Raw genomic sequence first — 17,591 nt, forward strand, 5'->3', positions numbered from 1 at the left:
AGAAATCCACCTGTCTCTGCCTCCCAAGTGCTGGGATTAAAGGTGTGTGCCACCACCGCCCAGCTTAACTATTTCTTTTTTAAAATTTGTATTAATTTTTATTTTATATGGGTAGGTGATTCGCCTTCAGAGCACATGTGTGCCTAGTGCTTGCAAAGGCCAGAAGAGGGCATTGGATTACCTGGTTGTTGCCATGTGGGTGCTGGGAATTGAACTTGGCTTTTCTGTAAGAACAGCCAGTGTTCTTAACCACCAAGCCATCTCTCCAGCCCATTAAAACTTTTTTTTTGACACAACAATTTCACTTTCAGGTTTTTCTCCTATAGAGGTTAACACACACACACACACACACACAGATGTTTGGAATATGCTTGGGAAGCAATGAAAAAAACCTAAATATTCCTCAGTATAAATGTCTATGCCACAAAATACTATGTGGGTATTGGAAACAGTAAACTATAATAATATGGGAAGATCATAGACACATAACTCACTGAAGAAAGTCCTAGGCCAATCTGTCTAGTATGGCCTGTGTTTGTTAAAATGTCACAGGTGGGCTGGGTAAAGTAGCCCAGTGGGTAAAGTGCTTATCTATACCCCCAGGGACCCCAATTTAAATGCACAGAACTAAGAAAAGCTAGACACAGTAGCATATGTATTCTCAGGACTTCTTCAGGGAGATGAGAATTAGATATAGAATATCTGAAAGCTATGAGCAAGCTAACCTGGCACACACGTCAGGAAAAAAGACAAGAGAACTTAAATGTCAAAGGTAGTGGGAGGTGAGGATCAACCTTGGAGGTTGTCCTCTGACCTACATATACACTGTGACACACACGTTTTCATTCACACACACAAATGCACCCACATGCATCCTATACATTCGATATGTATATACATACATACTAAGATAAAAATATGTATATGCATACACGCATGTGTGCATAGACACACACACACACATACACAAATAAGAAAACAGGGGGTTACAGTGAGAAGGCTCAGTGGGTAAAGGTGCATGCTGCCAAACCTGAGAACCACAAGTTAGAAGGAGAGAACCGACTCTTGCAAGTTACCTCTAACCTCCCCAGGTACACCAAGCCTGCCATGAGTTAAAGGTAAAAAACAAAAACAGAAGCTAGGCGTGTTGATATATCCACGTAATCTCAGCACCTGGGAGGCTAACGCAAGAGGATCACAAGGCTAAATGGCAACAACCTATCTCAAAAGGAAGGAAGAGCCAGCAGTGGTGGCGCATGCCTTTAATCCCAGCGCTTGGGAGGCCAAGGTAGGTGGATTTCTGAGTTTGAGGTCAGCCTGGTCTACAGAGTGAGTTCCAGAACAGCCAGGGCTACACAGAGAAACCCTGTTTCGAAAAACAAACAAACAAACAAAAAAAAAAAAAGGAAAAAGACAAGAAGACATATAATTATGAGAAGATTTCATATTGATGTGCATCCAGAAATTAGACAGAGGGACAGATCCCAAAACTTCAGGGAGTAGCTTCTAAGGAACTTTTGTTTGTTTGTTTCTTTTGAGACAGGGTTTCTTTGTGTAGCCCTGGCTGTCCTGGAACTCAACTTTGAGACCAGGCTGGCCTTGAACTTGGAGATGTGCCTGCCTCTGCCCCACAAGTGCTGGGATTAAAGGTGTGCACCACCACCACCTGGCTATAAGGAACTTTTAAATTACTTTCTGGGTTTACATGTCTGAAACATTTTATGACTGTGTTTACTATTAAGGGTTCAATATTTTTGTAATGAGGATGATTAGGAAAAAGTCTATTTTGTACAGTTCATTGATGGCAAAATACCATGATTTCCCTTTCTGCCTTTCACTCATCCAGCGTTACTCAGCAAAGATTGTTGGGCCAGTGAGAAGGCTCCGCAGATAAAGGCACTTGACACAGGTCTGACGACCTGCGTTTGTTTTCTAAGACTCCTGAAAATTGTTCTCTGACCTCCATACCTGTGCTATTACAAATAGAGAAAAACAGGTAAGTATTTTTAAAAAAGATTGTCTGGGACTTTTGCCAAAATCAGTATTTTGTATAGTTGTTCATTTAACTATAATAGCCCTTCTCTTAGCACACTTCATAGAAGTTGTTCCTTCATAGCTTCTGTGGTAGGCAGAATAACAGCCTATCAGAGATCCACACTTGAATATGAACACTCATCCAGAGGAGCCAAGTGTGGTGGCCTTCTTGTGGAGTCCCAGTTCTTTCCCAGGCTGAGACAGGAAAATGGCTCTACTCTGGAACTTGAGACCAAACTGGACAACATAGTACAACTTTGCCTCAAATAATAAGCATAAAAAAAATCAAAACAAACAAAAAACCCTTACACAGTAAGAGAGATTCTTGCAGAGGCCAGATTTAATTAGGGATCATGAATGGGCAATTATCTTGGGTTACCTGAATTATCTAGATGCTCTTATAACAATCCCAATCACCATGGCAAGAGAAAGCAGCAGGGACCAAGTGTGGTAGGTAAGGTAAGCTGGTGATCCTAGCCCTGCCTCAGGTTCAAGGCCTGTCTGCACACCACAGTGAATTCTAGGGCAGCCTGGGTTATTTAGTGATATCCTATCTCAAAACCCCCCAAAATGAGCCAGGAAGCTGGCTCAGCAGATAAAGGTGCTTGCTGCCAAGCCTGGTGGCCTGAGTTTAATCCTCAGGACTCACTTGGTGAGGAAAACTGAACCCTGAAAGTCTTCCTCTGACTTCCATATGACCATTGTGGCACATGCACACTCGCCCACATACATATCTGCACATGTATAAGTGCACACAAATAAATGACTTTAAAAATAAAAACCTGGGGTGGAAGTGGGGTGGGGGTGGGGAAGAGTTCCAAGGAGATGAGACAATGGTAACAGAAGGGAGAGATAACATTACTGGTCGGACAGGGCCTGTCAGCCAAGGGATGTGAGCAACCTCTAGGGACTGAAGAGGAGCTCTCCCCAGACTCTGCTGAACCCTTAATTTTAGTGACACCTAGTTTGGTTTCTGTTTTGGACTTCTGTGCTCCAGAGCAGTAGGCACTAACTTCATGTTTAGGTCACTTTGGAGGACTGTTACAACAGCAACAGAACACTAAAGATGTCTTTATTGACTCTGCTTAGCCCTTAACATGGCGCTTACCAAGTTCCTTTATCTGTCAGGCTACAGCTATTGCCAGGAACAGATGCACCTCCAAAATATGTATTTATTTTCTTCCTTCCTTCCTTCCTTCCTTCCTTCCTTCCTTCCTTCCTTCCTCCCTCCCTCCCTTCCTTTCCTTCCTTCTTTTCCTACCTTCCTCCCTCACTCCCTTCCTTCTTTCTTTTCTTTCCTTCCTTCCTTCTTTTCCTTCCTCTCTCCCTCCCTTCTTCTCTCCCTCCCTCCCTTCTTCTCTCCCTCCCTCCCTCCCTTCTTCTCTCCTTCCCTCCCTCCCTTCTTCTCTCCCTCCCTCCTTTCTTCTCTCCCTCCCTTCCTCCCTTCCTTCCTTCCCTCCCTTCCTCCCTCCCTCCCTTTCTCCCTCTCTCCCTCCCTCCCTTCCTTCCTTCCTTCCTCCCTCCCTTCCTCCCTTCCTTCTTCCCTCCCTCCCTCCCTCCCTTCCTTTCTTCCTTCCTTCTTTTCCTTCTTTCTTTCTGAGCCAGGTGTCTCTTTGTAGCCCTGGCTGTCCTAGAACTCGATCTATAGATCACACTGACCTTGTATTAACAGGGATCAGCCTGCCTCTGCCTCCCGAATGCTGAGATTCAAGGTATGTGCCACCACATTCAGCTTCAAAATGTATTTTCAGCCTTGAAAATCCTTGACACTTTCTTTTTTCTTTTACTTATAAAATATATGTACTCATTTATGCTTGCATGTGTTCACACACATGTGTGTGTGCGTGTATGTATGCACACATGTAGATGGATGCATGCCATGGTGTGCCTTTGGACATCAGTGGATAACCCTGAGTCACAGAGTCAGTCCTCTCCCTCTGTCCTTGAACTCGGCTCATCATGTTTTTACATGAGGAGTAATCTCACACTGCTCACATACAACCTGTATCCTTACTATGGATGTTACTATGGAACCCTGGTTAGCCTGGAGCTTGCTATATACATAGATCCAGATGGTGCCAAACTCACAGAGGTTTACCTTCCTCTGCCTCTGAGTGCTAAAATTACACCTAACCTGGCAACATTCTGTATATTCTTGTGCTCATGATTCAGGTTGAATAAACCGAACCCCGTGAAAGTCTCATTTACATAACACAGTGAAGACTCAAATGTGTAATTTCAAAGTCCCTAATATGAAAAATGGAGAAATTAGATGAAAACTGGTCTATATACAAGTCTTAGGTTAGGGCTGGAGAGGTGACTCAGTGCAGAAAAGTGCCCACTATCAAGACTATCAAGCTGACTTTGATCCCCAGGATTCATATGAATAAAAGAGACCACTTACTCCCAAAGTTATATATACCTTGGCCTCCACATGTATGCTGCTGTATTCATGTACACACACACACACACACACACACACACACACACACTAAACAAAACACAGTAAGACAACTAAAAATGTCTTACATTATAAAATAGAGTCAGAGAGCTCTCTGTTTTTTCCTTAAGTTCCTTGAGAGAGGGCTGTGGTTCAAGGTTTACACACTCAAAAGCCTCAGTGGCTTCAATGGAAAAGTGGATGAATACCATGAAGCCAGATGGACTGAGGTGAACTGGAGACTACAATCAGAAAATGCCTGCCGTGTGTGGTGGCGCACGCCTTTAGTTCCAGCACTTGGGAGGCAGAGGCAGGTGGATTTCTGAGTTCGAGGACAACCTGGTCTACAGAGTGATCTCCAGGGCAATCAGGGCTATACAGAGGAAGCCCTGTCTCGAGCCCCCCCCCACCAAAAAAAAGAGAAAATGCCTGGCCTCCACAGGCACCAGGCACACACGTGGCACCCAGGAATACATTTAGTTAAAACATATAAAGTAATAATTATTTTCTAAAAACACACACAACACAGAAGTTGAAATGTATTAGGAGCCAGAGCAATTTCCTCAGAAAGAAATCAGTGAGTGGTCAGTGAGCTGCCTCAGTGGATAATGACACTCACTGCCATGCCTGAAGTCAATCTCAGGAACCCATGTAGTGGAAGGGAACTGACTCCCAAAACCTGAAAACTGTCCTCTGGTGAGTTCAAAGCCAGTTTGGTCCACAGAGAGTGTTTTAGGGAAACCAGGGCTATATAGAAAGACCTTATTGAAAGAAAGAAAGAGGGGGGGAGGAAGGAAGGAAAGAAAAGAAGAAAAGGATGGGCAGTAGTGGCACACGCCTTTAATCCCAGCACTTGGGAGGCAGAGGCAGGCGGATTTCTGAGTCCCAGGCCAGCCTGGTCTACAGAGTGAGTTCCAGGATGGCCAGGGCTACACAGAGAAACCCTGTCTCGAAAAAACAAAAAACAAAACAAACAAGAAAGACAGCCAGAAAGACAGAAAGAAAGACAGAAAGGAAGGAAGGAAGGAAGGAAGGAAGGAAGGAAGGAAGGAAGGAAGAGGAAATAAGTCACCCTCTGATATCTCCCTCACAATGTGGCTTGTGGTTTTGACAATCAGAAAAAGAAGCAGGTGGACAGCTGCTTGAATGCCCCTTGCTAGCTAGGTCGTTCAGCTCGAACACAGCTCTCACCCCACACCGTTCCTCACTCCCCCACCACACTCCTTTATCCTGAGCCCTGGAGTGGTTAGGGACTGTCACCCTCAACAGCCCTTGGTTCAGAATATCATCCTTTTTTCTTCCAAAGCTCCTTCTTTGGCCACTCTAGCTTGGTCCCAGTTTTGTGCACCTCTCTTCTGTCCAACACTCTGTTTATACCAGAACTTTAGGTTTTTAATCCCCCCCAAGCAGTATCTACTTATTCATTTGCTAATTTACTTGCTAATGTGAATGAATGTCTTGTCTGCCTATATGACTGTGTGCTTGAAGTGCCCACAGAGGATGGCATCAGATTGTCTAGGACCGGAGTTGCAGAAGGTTGTGAACCAACATGTGGGTGTTGGGAACTGTGCCCAGGTCCTATGGAAGAACAGTCAGTACTCTTAACTTCTGAGCCATCTCTCCAGCCCTGTGTCTTTCTCTTAAAGCTCCCCAATCCTCCACAAAACTCCCCTTTACCACTTACCTCTTCCCCATCTTAGGCAACGAGCCAGATCATTTCCAGTGCCCAGGGGCAACACAGCAACAGGAGGCACAGTGGGGAAGTTGGCTTTGTCTGAGGAGGAGGCAGGTGAAGAGATGGATGGAGGAGGCTGGCCCTGGAACGCTACTGCCCCATCCCCTGCCCAAAGGGAGGCTCTCCCCACACTGACCAATGGTCTCTAGAATCCAGCCTACTGTGCCGTCTCCACCACACACCAATACCCGGAACTGAGGAACATCTTTGAAAAATCTGAGCCTGAGATAAAAGGGAAGAGAGAAAATGAAGAAGGATAACTGAAATTTACCCAAGTCCTAGACAGATAAGTCACTTCTTGTCTCTCGTGCCTATGACCCTGTTCCCCCTCATCAAAAGACTTCAGTTTAGGCCTTTAATCCCAGCACTGGGTAGGCAGAGGCAGGTGGATTTCTGAGTTCGAGGCCAGCCTGGTCTACAAAGTGAATTCCAGGACAGCCAAGGCTACACAGAGAAACCCTGTCTCGAAAACAAAAACAAAAACAAAAACAAAAACAAAAAAAGACTTCAGTTTAGGACTGGACAGCTGGCTCAGCTGATAAAGCACTGGCTTTGCAAGCTCCAGGACCTGAATTTGATCCCCAGAACCCACATAGAAACGTCAGGCATGGGGCTGGAGAGATGGCTCAGTGGTTAAGAGCATGTGACTGCTTTTCCTGAGTTCAATTCCCAGCAACCTCATGGTGGCTTACAACCATCTTTAATGAGATCTGGTGCCCTCTTCTGGTGTGTCTGAAGAGAACTACAATGTACTCACATACATAAAATAAATAAATACACCTTAAAAAAAGAGAAAGAAATGTCAGGTATTGTGTGATGTGTGTTGTTATTACAGTATTGTAGGGAGATGAGATGGGGGAATCATTGGGCTTACTGGTCAACTAGTCCAGCCTGGTTAATGAGCTGAGCCACTGGGAGAGCCTGTCTCAAAGGAAGTATGGCATTCCTGAAGGTGACACCTGAAACTGTTCCCTGGCCCTGATTCACTCAAATGCCCCCCACTCCCCACCCTCTGTCTGTCTGTCTGTCTGTCTGTCTGTCTGTCTGTCTATCTCTGGCACACACAACATTTTTCAAATGGGTAAAGGCTTGCTGAGCAAGCTTAGGAACCTGATTCAATCCTCACAAATTCTCAAAAGTTGTCCTAGGACCTCTGTGCATGCACTGTGGCACACACACACACACACACACACACACACACACACACACACACACGTCAAAGACGATGATGATGATGATGATGATGTAGAGGGTTGAGCAGATGGCTCAGTTGGTAAATGTTCTTCCAGCAAACATGAAGACTAGGTGACCGCAGATTCCTGTGCACCACGGGGAAAAACTTAAAAAAGATTTAAGTCTTTATCCCTTAGTGATTGGAGAAAATCAAAACTACCTCCTCTCCATCTTTTGAGACCGGGACCAAGAGAGTCAGAAAACCAACTGTAATGACTATCCTAGTGACTAGGTGGAAAAAGCATTTAGAAATCTGAGCTCTTGGGTCTCCTCTCCTGACACACACACACACACACACACACACAATCGCACGCACTCACCTCCTCACCTCAAACCCCTCAGCTATACGCACCCTGGCTCTGGACCATCCTTCAGGTTGAACACCTGCCGAGGATTCAGAATGTACTGGAACTTCCAAAGCACACTGCATGAGAGGAAAAGAAAGGCCCATAGCACGGATGACAGGACTCATGCATGCTCTGTACTCTGTTTTTATTTACTCTTCTCTAATGTCCTCCCGCAAGAAATCCCTTCCACACACACATCCATCCCCTTCCTCCCCACACATTCCATCTAGGAAGAACCAGCATGTCCCTCCTCACCTCTGCCCCTGTTTGCCTCCGCTCTTAAGATTGATGAAGACTAGAAGAGGGTGGGTGTTAGAAACAGGTTCAATCTGCAGTGGGGGAAGAAAATAAGGATAAATAGGCAAGATTTTTGTCAAGGACGAAGGCAGACCCTGCAGAGGCACACACCTGGCGTTTCCCAGGATGCTTTTCCTCTCCCCTCTCTTCCTCTACCAGCCTGGAGTTTTTAGAAAGCAGATATCCCCTAATTTCCACTTCAGTCCCTCCCCAGAAGACTCCAATCAGAATCTGGCATGATCTTTAGGCCCAAGACCCTCAGCCCTGTACCCGAAAGGCCTCAGGGGTGCACAGGCTTGTATCGTCTGTGGTCTTATGTTTGCCCTCTTGTCCAGATACCTGGGAACAATGAGAGAGAGAGAAAGACAATATGAGCTATCCAGGGATCAAATGGGTAGGTCTCACTTGGATCCTCTGTTGTAAATGTCACTCTGGCTGAGTATGGTGACTCATACCTATCCTATAATCCCAATACTTGAGAGGCAGAGACAGGCAGATCTGAGTCAAGGCTAGATTGGTCTGCACAGCAAGTTCTAGGCTAGCCGGGGCTACATAAGGAGAAACAGTATCTAACTCTATACCAGGCTGGGAGGGGGACGACATAGTGAGAAACAGTATCTAAACTCTATTTCAAACCAAAGATATTTCATGTATAGTAGTATGTTCATAAGGAAGCAGGGATATTCTCCTGTTCAGGGAGAGTTCCTGTTCTCTCCCAGCTGCTGTTGAGGGACTTACCAGGACGCTGGGGTAGATGGAACATGGAGGCAGGATATGATCACGGAGCAACCCACAGTCACACTCAGGACCTACAGCCTGCAGACAGTCATCATGGATCTAGGAGCAAAAAAGGGAAACAGAAATCATCCAGGAGACTCTGTCAGTTCTCAGCTTGAGAGTATGAACAGGAAAGAAAGCCCTTGGGAATAAGAATAACTATGGCAGTAATAGAGTAGAGGGTCTCTGCAGGGACAGTTCCTGAACTGACCTCCAGGTGGCACCATACACAATGCAGTCCTGTTAGGCTGTGGTAGGTCCGGATCTTTTTCTGGCAGCGGTCACAACGCCCAGAATGACAGCCTCCTCGAACCCACACGTGTGACTGGACCTTGGGTGAGAGAGGCAGGCTCTTGTCTGAGAGCACCTCGTGTGGAAGGCAATGAGGGCAGAAAAGGGCTAGGGACCAGGGCCAGGATGGGGTTAGCAGTGTGGGAATGAGCAGGCATGGGGTCACTCACACCAATGTCTTTCCGAGACTTGGCATAGGTGCTGACTTCACAAGGCTGGGCCTTCATGGCACAGTGGTCATGAACAATGTACTTACAGACTGGGGAGAGGGAAGAAGGTCAGAGCCTTGGTTGTGGCCTTCCCCCCTCTTCTCCTTTCTTGGGAGTGAGGAAGGATCACTCACTGGAACAGACACGTAACCCTTGCTGCCAGGTTGTGGTAGAGAAGTGTGCATGGGCAAACCTCATCTCACTCTCCTAACAATGCAAATGCTACCTCCTGTCTGTGTCCACCACATCCCTGTGCTAGGCCTGGAACTGAGCTGGAAGATCTCTGGGAGTTTGAGGCAAGCCTGGTCTATATATCCAGTCCAGGCTGGCCAAAGCTACACAAACCTTGTCTCAATAAAATAATCTACTCTTTGATGTAGTGCAAAACAATAATGCCTCCTTTTATTTAATTAATTGCATGTGTTTATGTGTGTGCGTATGCATGTGACACAATGTATGTGGAGAGATCAGATGACAGCTCTCTTTCTGGTCAGCACTCTCCTTTTATTTCGGGTTCTAGGAAATCAAACTCAGAAAGTCAAGTTAGGCAGCAAGTGCCTTCACCCACGGACTCATCTCACATCCCTGTTTGTTTGTTTTGAGACAGAGTCTTATGTCGTCCCGGCTGTACTTTTAAGGCTGGACTTAAAAAACTTCCTCTGTAACTGAGGCTGGCCCTGAACTTCAGGTCCTCCTAGCTATAGCTGAGGAATGCTGTTATTGCAGGCATGTACTAGCAATAACAGTATCAAGCTGGGTGGTAGTAGCACATGACTTTAGTCCCAGCACATGGGAGGCAGAGACAGGCAGATTTCTGAGTTCGAGGCCAACCTGGTCTACAGAGTGAGTTCCAGGACAGCCAGGGAAGGGCTATACAGAGAAACCCTGTCTCGAAAACAAACAAACAAACAAACAAACAAAAAACCAGTATCAACATATTTACTGCTCTCAGTTACCTCTTTTTTCAGTCAAGGAAACTAAAGGTTAAAGAAAAACATGAAACTGGGCATGATGACTCACTCCTTTAATGCAACATTCAAGAGGCTGAGGCAAGTTGGGCGTGGTGGTACACACTTTTAGTTCCAGCACTTGGGAGGCAGAGGCGGGGGGACCTCTGTGAGTTTGAGGCCAGCCTGGTCTACATAGCAAGTGCCAGGACTACAAAGAGAGACCCTGTCTCAAAAACAAAAAGGAGGAGGAAAAGGAGGGAGGAGAAGGAAGAGAGAAAGAAGGGGAGGAAGGGGAAGAGGAGGAAGAAGAGGAGGTGAAAGAAACAGTAACAACAGCAGCTGTCATTGCCGCTACTGAGGCAAAGATTGCTGGGAGTTTTGGGGTCAGTTTGGGCTACCCTGAGCTATAGTGTGAGATACTGTCTTTTTATTTACATGTTTGTTTTTTAAGATATATTTATTTATTTTATTTATATGAGTATATTGTAGCTGTCTTCAGACACACCAGAAGAGGGCATCAGATCCCATTACAGATGGCTGTGAGCCACCATGTGGTTGCTGGGAATTGAACTCAGGATCTCTGGAAGAACAGTCAGGACTCTTAACCACTGAGCCATCTCTCCAGCCCTATAAGTTTGTTTGTTTGTTTGTTTTAATAATAAAGATCATTTTGAAAAAAAAAAAGACATATATGGGCTTGGGCTTTCAGCACAGTATACAAACAATAATTAATAACAGAAAGTTATATTCCTTCCCCAGGATCATAGAGAGTGAGTGGCAGAGCCCCATACAAACAATAATAATTAATAACAGAAAGTTATATTACTTCCCCAGGATCATAGAGAGTGAGTGGCAGAGCCCCAAAATTCAAATCTTTGTTTCTCTCCATTCATAACATCACGTCCCCATTAATGGTTGAGCTTCCCCGCTCCCACATTCATGGTGTGACTCACAGTTACAGCTCAGGCCCTGTTTGCCAAGGCCAATGCTCAGCTCACACAAGTTGCAGTAGACCGGTCTGGGGAATCTCTTGGGTCTCCATATATGGTTCCCATCATCTTTCATAGTCTAGGAGGTCACAGAGGATGCCAACTTCTTAGAAAGCTAATTCCTCGTTCTCTGGTAAGGATATTCCAAGATAGCACTTGACCGGCCCTTACCAACCTTCTCCACTCACCATGTCCATCCCCAGAAGCACAAGCAGTGGCACAGTGGTAGCCCCAGCCCGGACCCACTCGGCTAGAGATACATAGCCGCTGCCATCCTGATCCATCTCTTTCATCATCTCCTGAAGGATCTGATTGGACAGGAAGAAAGCCTTTTGCTGGCAGTGGTCTCCAGACCCTCTCCACTGTCTCCTAGGGCACCACACAGTCATTCTAGCAGAGGAACGAGGTACCCATGGGAGATGGGGTAAGGCAGATACAGGGCCATGGGGGTGGGGGGTGACATGCAATAAGGAAAAGGACAAACTGTCTCACTGGTCTCAGCTCAGACACATCCCAGTCTAGATATTCGGCCACTCGCATCATCTGAAGGATGATTTTTTCTACTTCCTGAAGAAAAGAGGGTAAAATGCCATAGGTAGCCACTTACTATCACCACAAAGGCAAAGTCACTTTCTATGGCCACTACACAAACATCCTCTAGAAATCAGGGTTCCTGGATTCCACTTCCAGATTCACCTCTTGTTCTCAGGTACCTCTGAAAAGTAAGTATTACAGGCTTCATATCTCTTGACTTCTCTATTTTAGAGTCCAAATTCTTGGGAACTGCTTCCATAGTTAGTCCTAGGGGACTAAGTGTCTCCCTGATACCACTGTCTTCTGCTCTTTTTTTTTTTTTTTTTTTTTTTTTTTAAAGCTGGGGAGAGGGTAGTGTTAGGGATGAACCCAAGGTCTTCTGTATGCTATGCAAGCACTGTGCCACTAAGCTACATAGTATTTCTGGAGACCCTGGAAAAGTCCAGGTGTAAGAGCACAGGCAGATGGACAGACTCCCTTGCCCAGCACACATGTCCCACAGCTCACCGTGCTGTCCAGGATCCCATTTCTATCCGTGTCATACAGCTTGAAGGTGACTGTGAAGTGTTTGAGGGATTGGGTCAGTTTATGCGAGAGATCCAAAGAACTCATCCCAAGGCCAGACATGGCAGATCTGTAATCCCAGCACTTAGAAGGCAGATTTCTATGAGTTCAAGACCATGCTGCTCTACATAGGGAGTTCCAGGCCAGTCAGGAATTCATAGTGAGACCCTGTCTCAAAAAAATATTAAACACAACAAAAACATACCCCAAGAACTCAGAAAGCAAGAGAAAGAGACATGGAGGGAGCTTGAACTTAGGAATAGGATTGACAGAACAGATCAGAAAGAAGGCAGGCACAGGGTGTACACCTGTGATCCCAGGACTCAGGAAGCCAAGGCAGAAGGACAATTAGACAATTAGGCAAATAGACAATTTGAAACCAGGATAGGTCACACATTGTGAGACCCTGTCACATACAAATGAAACAAAAATGGAAAATAGCCATGCATGCCGGCCTTGGTAAATATAACAGAGGCAACACACACTTCTATGTGCCATGAACACCCAAGGCCACCTCCACGGGGATGTATAGTCATGGGAACTGAAGTGACTGTGGTGGGTAGCATTAGCTGTAGGCAGCTCAGGAGAACAGAGGAAACAGGCCTCACCTTTAAAAATCCCAAAGAAATGTGAGAAGGGGGCTGGGGATACTCCCTCCCCTCTCCCCCTTTCCACCCTTTTTTACTTTCCTGCTTAGAACAGCAAACTCACACTCTAGCTTGTCTTCTGGCCGGCCACCTTCCAGGAGGGTGAAATAGCAGTAGACATCACTGAGACAGATCACACTGGCTACAAGATGAAAACATGGCAGTTCCAGGGTCAGATCTACTTTTGGTCTTTCTTCTTTTTCTCAGCCCTCCCCCACTTTTTTTTACTAGCTCCTAGCTCTTCTACCTCCCTCTCTCTTGATGAGCTTGTTTCAACCCTCACTCCCAAATTCAAACTACTTCGACATTTCCCCCCATAGGCCCAGACCTATCTGCTTAACCTACCTTTTGACCCAGTCTCCTCAGCCACACCTTGACTATTATGGAAGGACCAAAACAGAGACCAACATAGGTGATGGGGAACCTCCTCCACTTCCAGATACATTTTCATGAATTGTTCAAATCCCAGGTACCCAATGGCCTGTGATAAAAGTAAGTGTTATTTTGGGGAGTCTGCAGGATGGAGAAGCTGGGGACTGAGTAATGGGGGTAGATGATGAATGCAGAGTTCTGATAAGCACAGCAGGCAGAATATGGTTTCTTAGGCCATCTCCTGAGTTACTGAGTTTTGTTCTAAAGCAATAGCTGCAGTAACAAACAACAATGGGGTCTTTAGAGGGGAGAAAGCAAGAAGCGGGCCCACAAAAATTTCTGGAAGTTGGGGATCCCAGTGGAGAGGTAATCAAGGAAAGCGTGCGCCATGCCACTTACATCTCCCTGGCAAAATCTGTTCATCTCACCATCGTCAAAGACCCTCAGCACATCGCTGACCCTTTTGGTGGAGTCTGAGTAAGACAAGAACACAAGGATAGCTTGGCTCTCTGCCAGAGTTCTACTTGGACACCCACAAGTCAAATGGGTCAAAAGAAAGGAGCCAATGCAAGAAGGCAAGAACATGTTAGCTCCTTCACAATAGCCTGTTTTCCACCTTTGAGGCCGGGGGCAAGCAGTCAGGAGGGAAGATGGATAGAGAGGCTGGACCTCCAGCAAGGTGGGCTGTGTAAGGAGACCAGATCTAGGTGCTGGGACACTGGCATGAAGTGTCATGAGAAAGAAGTCTCCAGAACTGAAGGAGCAAGAGAAAGGCTCACATTCTATGAACTTCTGCAGCTGAGCAAAGTCTTCTAGGCTGATGAGACCCTTCTCTTTGGCCATCTTTTTTCTCCTACTGAGGTGGATCACAGAGACAGCCTGGTAGAACAGCTTCTTGTTTTTCAGATGGTAAGCCTAGGGGAAGACCAGAGAGCTGGAGAATGCCAGTTGTTTGCATCTTTTCCCTGTATTCCTCTCTCCCCCCTCAACCCCACCCCCAACCCCGTGTCTGTCTCTAACTCTCCCCGACAAGGCCTGTCCTGTCTTTCTTTCTCTGACTCATCTCTGACATTTTCTTTCATTTTTGTGTCTTTCTTCCACTGGGACTTCTCCCATCTGTCTTGATTCATCTGACCACTATCACTACACCATCCTCACTGCCCGCCCCGCCCCCGCACCACCCCTCCTCAGCTCCCTGGGATGCGCCTGGCCTTGTTCAGTCCCCACCCTCCACTTCAGGCTCTGTGGTCCCTCCCCATCTCCTGTCCTCCCAAGGTTCTTACTACCTCAGCACACCTCATAAGGCACGACCCCATCTTGCTCCTCCTCCAGCCACCATTCCCCCGAGGCACACCCCTGCAACGACCTCTAGCGATTCGGACACGTGACTCAGAACTAGCGGTGGCTAGGATCCTACCTGGCCTTCTTCATATCCCGGGGCTTGGGGCTTTCTAGGGACTAGCAGGGACTTGGTTAGTGGGACTGGAGAAGGTTAGAAAGGAAGACTCCAGTTTCCTGGGTGCTGGACTGCTGAGCTGCTTGCTGCAGGCTCAGCTATGATGCCAGATCTTCCACCACGCTGGGTTACTAGCGCTTATGGAGTCCAACTTTTTGGTACTGGACCCAGGAGTCAAACAGGAATAATTACGTGGTACTCACTAACACCTGCCTTAAGGACTGAATAATAAAAAGGGGTGACGTTTCTTGATGTTGTTATTTTGTTTGCTTGCAAAGGTCTCCCTATTATGTGGCCCTGGCTGTCCCATAACTGGCTGTGTAGACCAGGTTGCATCAAACTGGTTCAGCAATTGGCTTGCCCGAGCCACTGGCCCGGATAAGCTATTGTATCCGGGGCCCTGGGTCTCCAAGGCAAATGTTCTACAATTGAGCTACAGCCTAACCCACCTTGGTTATTTAATAACAGCAACAACAGTAATTACACATTTTACAGAAATGAATAGTATGAGGCTGCAGAGGAGTTAGACTGCTCAGACCTAACTGGATTCCACTCTTGGCTGTGGCTGGACTGTGGTTTGGAATAATTACACCCGCAAAACAGGGAGAATGGTACCAACCTTTCACAGTTGGAAAGTTAAATATATTAAAAATACCTCAAATTATGCCTGTCATAAAGGAAGACTAGAAGAAACAGTAATTATTACTGTATTGATACAACTAAATGAAAAATATAACAAAAAAGAATTAAACGCTCAAATAAACAAACGAGCAGTGTAGAGCTTTGCCAGCTGTGATCTAAGTTCTTGGAAAGACTAGGCAGGATCATCATGAGAACACATGTGTCTGAAACTACTCTTCTCTCTTTCTGGAAAACAAAACAAAACAAAACAAAAAACTTCTGGTGGCTCACACCTGTAATTCTAGCTCTGGAAAGGTGTGGGAAGGGCTGGGGGGAACACAAGGAATTCCATGGCTACTTGGCAAGTTCAAGGTCAATGTAGGATACATTGAGATCCTCTTTCTTTCTGAGATAGGATTTCTCTGTGTAGCCCTGGCTGTCCTGGAACTCAGAAATACGACTGCCTTTGCCTCCCAAGTCCTGAGATTAAAGGGACGTGCCACCACCGCCTGGCTTCATTTTTTTTAAAGATTTATTTATTATTATAAGTAAGTACACTGTAGCTGTCTTCAGACAGCACCAGAAGAGGGCGCCAGATTTCATTATGAGTGGTTGTGAGCCACCATGTGGTTGCTGGGATTTGAACTCAGGACCTTCAGAAGACCAGTCAGTGCTCTTACCCGCTGAGCCATCTTGCTAGGCCTCAAACAGATATTTTTAAAAAACCTCTTGTCAGCCAGTGTGATGATGCATTCTTGTAATCCCAGAAACAACAGGGAGGCTGAAGCTGGAGGATGTTGAGTTTGAAGCCAGTGAGACTTTATGTCAAAAGTTACAACTATGGGCTGGAGAAATGGCTCATCAGTTAAGAGCACTGACTGCTCTCCCAAAGGTCCTGCGTTCAAATCCCAGCAACCACATGGAGGCTCACAACCATCTGTAAGAAGACCTGATACCCTCTTCTGGTGTGTCTAAAGACAGCTACAGTGTACTTACATATAATAATAAATAAATCTAAAAAAAAAAGTTACAACTAAGCCAGGTAGGGGTGGTGCACATCCCAGCACTTGGGAGGCTGAGACAGGTGGATTTCTGAGTTTGAGGAGGCCAGCCTGGTCTACAGAGGTGAGTTCCAGGACAGCCAAGGATACACAGAGAAACCCTGTCTCGAAAAAAACAAAAAACCAAAAAAAGTTACAACTAAGCTCCACCTGGTAGAGCACACCTTCTGATTCCTAGCAAACATATCAGTTGGCTCACAATAGCCTATTAATTCCACTTTTAAAGGACATGATGTTCTTCTTCTGCCCTCCATAGGCACTGCACACACATGGCAGACATTCAAATATATACACATAACTGAAACATTTCATTCTCAAAAAAATTTTTTTTCCTCTACTTCCTGTTATCAGTAGTTCTGAATGTTAGATGTTTTTTCCATGGGGTCAAAGGTACCTAAGTATATGATTGCGAGTAGAAACATAGAGGACAGAATCAGGTATTGACAGTTTCTCCACATTCATTTGTGTGTGAATTTTTAATATAAATGCAAGATATAAAGCATTAATGCAAGCAAAATGTTTTAGTGAACATATTTCAACAGTTCAACTTTATAACAATTATAAGTGAACCTGTTAAAATTTTCTGAACAATGCCAGCACTTGGATTTTTTAAAAATAAGTAAATTTCTTATTGATGGCAAAAAAAAAAAACCCCAAAACAAACAAACAAAAAAACCAAACAGCTGGGCGGTGGTGGTGCACGCCTTTAATCCCAGCACTTGGGAGGCAGAGCAGGTGGATTTCTGAGTTCGAGGAGGCCAGCCTAGTCTACAGAGTGAGTTCCAGGACAGCCAAGGCTACACAGAGAAACCCTGTCTCGAAAAAACCAAAAAACAAAAACAAAAAACAGAAAACCAAAACCAAAACAAAACAAAAAACAAACAAGCATCGATCTTGGTGACCTGTGCTTTTAATCTCAGCACTCAAGAGGCAGAGGTAGGTAGATCTCTGAGTTTGAGGACAGCTCTACATACTGAGTTCCAGAACATGTCTCAAAAACAAACAAACAAAAAACAAAAACAAAAAACAAAAAA

At 45.6% G+C, this 17,591-nt stretch overlaps 1 protein-coding gene across 5 annotated transcripts in view; it reads right to left on the reverse strand.

Annotated features, from left to right (window-relative positions):
* The window catches only part of Dgka (diacylglycerol kinase alpha), a 29,101-nt gene that overhangs the window by 6,018 nt on the left and 5,492 nt on the right, over positions 1-17,591 (reverse strand). For 2 of the 5 annotated variants that reach the window (XM_031349492.1, XM_031349490.1), the window contains exons 2-17: positions 14,199-14,334; positions 13,819-13,892; positions 13,393-13,528; positions 13,112-13,189; positions 12,344-12,393; positions 11,795-11,869; positions 11,491-11,610; positions 11,267-11,381; positions 9,325-9,413; positions 9,075-9,194; positions 8,825-8,923; positions 8,357-8,425; positions 8,045-8,118; positions 7,795-7,866; positions 6,346-6,431; positions 6,159-6,248 (exon numbers count right to left, since the gene is read on the reverse strand). In XM_031349492.1, the coding sequence (XP_031205352.1) occupies positions 6,159-6,248; positions 6,346-6,431; positions 7,795-7,866; positions 8,045-8,118; positions 8,357-8,425; positions 8,825-8,923; positions 9,075-9,194; positions 9,325-9,413; positions 11,267-11,381; positions 11,491-11,610; positions 11,795-11,869; positions 12,344-12,393; positions 13,112-13,189; positions 13,393-13,528; positions 13,819-13,892; positions 14,199-14,262 (1,411 nt within the window). In that variant the 5' untranslated portion in view covers positions 14,263-14,334. Of the gene's footprint in view, positions 1-6,158; positions 6,249-6,345; positions 6,432-7,794; positions 7,867-8,044; positions 8,119-8,356; positions 8,426-8,824; positions 8,924-9,074; positions 9,195-9,324; positions 9,414-11,266; positions 11,382-11,490; positions 11,611-11,794; positions 11,870-12,343; positions 12,394-13,111; positions 13,190-13,392; positions 13,529-13,818; positions 13,893-14,198; positions 14,335-14,705; positions 14,810-17,591 lie in introns of those variants that run through there. The other 3 variants (XM_031349489.1, XM_031349491.1, XM_031349493.1) reach the window with 3 other exon arrangements.

The sequence above is a fragment of the Mastomys coucha genome, unplaced genomic scaffold, assembly GCF_008632895.1.
Source record: "Mastomys coucha isolate ucsf_1 unplaced genomic scaffold, UCSF_Mcou_1 pScaffold4, whole genome shotgun sequence".
NCBI classification, from domain to species: domain Eukaryota; kingdom Metazoa; phylum Chordata; class Mammalia; order Rodentia; family Muridae; genus Mastomys; species Mastomys coucha.